This window comes from Poeciliopsis prolifica, unplaced genomic scaffold (genome assembly GCF_027474105.1).
Source record: "Poeciliopsis prolifica strain line A6 unplaced genomic scaffold, Auburn_PproV2 SCAFFOLD106, whole genome shotgun sequence".
Classification (NCBI taxonomy): domain Eukaryota; kingdom Metazoa; phylum Chordata; class Actinopteri; order Cyprinodontiformes; family Poeciliidae; genus Poeciliopsis; species Poeciliopsis prolifica.
In genome coordinates, this window is record NW_026562481.1 from 988,854 (window position 1) to 993,032 (window position 4,179).

General features: G+C 36.0%; 1 protein-coding gene across 1 annotated transcript; it reads left to right on the top strand.

Moving 5' to 3' along the window:
* The first annotated feature begins 273 nt into the window (after positions 1–273).
* LOC129354240 (G-protein coupled receptor 4-like) lies at positions 274–4,179 on the top strand. The gene is given in 6 exon segments (XM_055023750.1): positions 274–295; positions 1,960–2,021; positions 2,144–2,439; positions 3,081–3,265; positions 3,361–3,726; positions 3,728–4,179. Coding segments are annotated over 4 exon segments (1,008 nt in total). The 5' UTR covers positions 274–295; positions 1,960–2,021; positions 2,144–2,166; the 3' UTR covers positions 3,912–4,179.

Sequence of the window (4,179 nt, forward strand, 5' to 3'; positions counted from 1 at the left end):
TGAGGTGGATTAAAAATCCATGTACACTCATTTTTATTTAAGAAACCCCAATTTCTTTATTGTTGCAGTGAGTTGGAGTTATGCCAAGTTTTTTGCACGCTCCGAGGAAGTTAGTTCCACAGTCGGATCTCAATTGCTTCACCGGTCCGAAAATGAAAATTAAAAACTGACAAGGTGACATTGCAAAGTAATTGTAATGTGTTGTGTATAAATACTAATGGCACCCCCTACTGGTTGCTTATAAATACAAAGGAAAACTGAAAATTCCAAACAGTCTGTTCAGCGCTCAACTGTGGTAAGCCATCAAATCTGGTTCTCTTCTGAATAGTAATGGTAGTTGTGTTTCAAAGACTAACGTGGAGCTTTGTCACAGTACACAGAGTGACTAGTGGACCAGTAGGGAAGCTCACTGGTCCACTAGTGACCAGTGAGCCTCCACTCACTGGTCACTAGTGAGTGACTAGAAATTTAAACAATTTCAAACTGAAGTTAAATGTAACTAATATTCCCTGATTTCACATTTTTATTCCCTTTTCTGCACATTTAAAATATTTTTTAATTTCTTAACATAAAAATCTCACTAAAACTGTTCATATGTCATTTATTTGAACATTGTTTAAATACAAATAATGTTACATTAAATTTATGCTGTCAGTTTGTTTGGTAGCTGTTTCTATGACGACATGATGTGGCCAGGTTTATGTTCTGTGAAGCTCCATAGGTGCTGCCTACCGGTCTGGGAATAGGTGTGTAAATGTGAGTGTGAATGGCTGAATGTGACTCTAGTGTAAGCGCTTTGAGTCATCAAAGTGACTGGAAAAGCTTATTTTCAGCATACAGCAAAAATCTAAACTAATATGTGGAACAATGTTTGCACTTTGTTTGCATTTTTCCCCTAAACCTTTATTAGGGGGTTTAAGGTCATCAGCTTTTTGATATCCACTCATGGTTTTATCTGAACTAACTGATCTTTTTCTGCTGCTGAAAACACAAATCCTGAACCAAAGCAGATGTCAAGTTTCATTTTAGGAACTTTCAAGTGTGAATTTCTCCTGATAAACTCAGTCAGTTCTGTCAATATAATCAATGGATCAGCTTTGGAAAGCACATGTCAGCAGCAAGGCAGTTCAAAGAGCTTTACATCATAAAAACACAAAAATACACAGTCATAGGAAACACAATCAAAAACTTAGAAAACCAGTAAACATTACTCATCAAACTGTTGGTCAGTGTATCATTTATTATTTTTCAAAAGCAACTCTGATCAGGTGAGTTGTTTTGTGATTTAAAGGAGCTCAGTGTTTCAGTTGTTATGATTGTTTTGTGGAGGTTTGTTCCAGATTTGTGGTGCATAGAAGCTGAATGCTGCTTGTCCTTGTTTGGTTCTGGTTCTGAGGATGCAGAGCAGAACCAGAGGACCTGAGAGGTCTGGAAGGTTGCTATGTCAACAACAGATCTTTAATGTTAAGATGTTCAGTGGTTTATAAACTAACAACAGTATCTTAAAGTTTATTCTCTTTGTGTTTTTGTGGAGAATAAAACAACATAACATTTTTATAAAAAGTGTATTTTATATTAAGAAAAGAAGAAAAAGCTAATGATGTTAATCTAAAGTATATTTACTAGATAAACTAGATTCTCCTATTCAGCGTTGCTAGATAAGTATCAGTTAGTAAGTAAGTATCATCTGGTCTAATTCCTTTTCTGGGTTGGAAGAATAGGAGTCTTTAAAGTAGCTGCTAAGGGGTTTGTCTGGATAACACATTTATGAACTCACACAAAGTGATATTTTATATACTGAAAGGACATGTTTGGATTTTTCAGGTTGGATATTCATAGACTGAACTCAGTTAGAAAACAAAAAGAACAATATGAAAAATCTGATGATGATGATGAAATTTGTCCACTTGTGAATATATTGAATACATGAATATTTAGAATTTATTGTGTCTGTTTCAGGCCACAAGTCACTCTGGAGATCTTGACTGCATACTGAGGACGTGTTGAGATATTTGACTGAGGTGTGTTGAACCAGGATATATAAAGGCTGAAGGACATCGGCCCTCCAGGCCTGGATTTAAGGATCCTTGATTCCAGATCAATTAGACATATTTTACACATGTATCATCATTTCTGTTTACAGTTACTCCCATCATCAATATTAGGATGGATGAGATGAACTCAAGCACTACAGTATTCAATTACCATTTCCAAACCGGTTTCGATTACACTGATGAGGATGATGAGGATGATGAGGATGACTATGACTATTTCAATTTCTACAAAGGCGACGACAACGGCTCATCATTAGACGATAATCTCAGTTCTAACTTGACTTTTTGGATCGGCATTTTCAAATTCTTACATGTGCTAAATCGGATCACCATTGGCATTGGATTTGTTTTAATTCTTATAGTGATGATTGCAGTTTTTTCACAGGTGAGTACATTGAAATTTTAGCCTATTTATTAACAATCAATGTGATATTTGACTAAGAGTTCGTTCTTTAAACTGTGATAAACTAAAAGAACACCCTTCCATCAATCTTTGTTGATGGAGAAAAGGTGACCTTTGACCCTGACATCCAGTCGGATATTCTGAAACATCATTCTGGTTTTATAGTAGAGAGGAAACTGCAGCTTGTATAACTGTGTGAGTTCTAAGTCAGGGGAAAAACCAACCCTACTGGGCTGCAGCTGGACAGAGACCTGATTCCAAATGTAACTTAATCCAGAGAGTAGAATTATGATACAGTTATTTTATGTTTTCATAAAACTGACTCATCCAGTTGCATGATATCTGGCTCCCTGACATCCGCTGGCTGGATATCTGGTATTGTAATTTCTGACAACCAGACATTTGGTTTCTGGTCACTGGATGTCAGGGTCAAAGGTCACCTGTCAAAACAGTTTGATGAAAGGGTTTATTTATCTTTAGTGTTTTATGATGGTTTTGTCTTATCTCAGGTTTAAGTCTGTGTTGTCCCTAGAAATGACTGGAATGTTTGGAATAAGCAACATTTTAATATTAATAACACAATATTATCATTCCATTAATATTTTTCTGTTTTTTTCTCACAGGTGAGAAAGGGTCAGGATGCTCCAGTCTATGTCATCAACCTCCTCGTCTCTGATATCATTCAGCTCTGCTGCAGAATTCCACTAGATTTTACTAAACGCAATGATGATGATTCCACATTCATAAATATTGTAGATTTTGGTGTGATGGTCAGTGTTGGATTCATGGTGTGTATCTCCTGTGAAAGGTATGTTTCCATGTTTACTCCTTTTGTCTGATATAAAAACATTAATCTGCCCTTAATAACCTTCAGAGACTAAACATGTCTTTCTGTTATTGCAGGTATCTGGTCATTGCCAAACCTCTGTGGTACAGATTCAGGAGAAACATCAAGACATATGTGGTGGTCTGCATTGTGGTCTGGATACTTCCACTTTTTTATATCATACTTGGCAATGGGTTTAAGGAGTATAAGATTGCTCTCATCTTCTTCATAATTATTTTCGTCCTGCCTTTTCCCTTCTTCATCTTCTTTCTGGTTGGGACTATCAAAGCTCTGTCTGCAGCGCTCAGTGTCCCAGATGATGAAAAACGACGAATAGTAGCCATTCAGGTTGCTGTGCTGATTATTTACAGTCTGCTTTATCTGCCCATCATCAGTTTGCTCTTAGGTGTGTATGGAGTTTTGAATAGCAAAAGCTATGTAAATAGCTTTATAGCTACTTATTTAGTTTTTTTTAAGTCTTGCAGACACAACTTTGTATTTGTTCACTCGGAAAACCATCCTGGATAAGTTTCTGGCTTCATTCTCTTCTTGTAAAATATATAACATTCAGGAGACGATCAGCACAGATCATGAAAACAGGACTGAAACAAATACTGAGGCTGTTTAGGTTTTAATATCTGTTGTGATGCAAAACAGCATCCAGAGTTCATTTGCTGGCACTGAAAATCATATTTCCTTGTTAGACCACCATCGTTTATTATATTACATATTTCTACATGTATTATTACATATATAAATGCTTAATTTCTTCTTATTGATGCCAAATGAAAGTTTATTCTGACCTGCATCTAAAAACTATCTGTGTCTTTCTGAAAGTCTCTGCACGGCTTCCAACTGGGAAGATTTTGTATTTGTGCTGATGTTTTACTTATTAA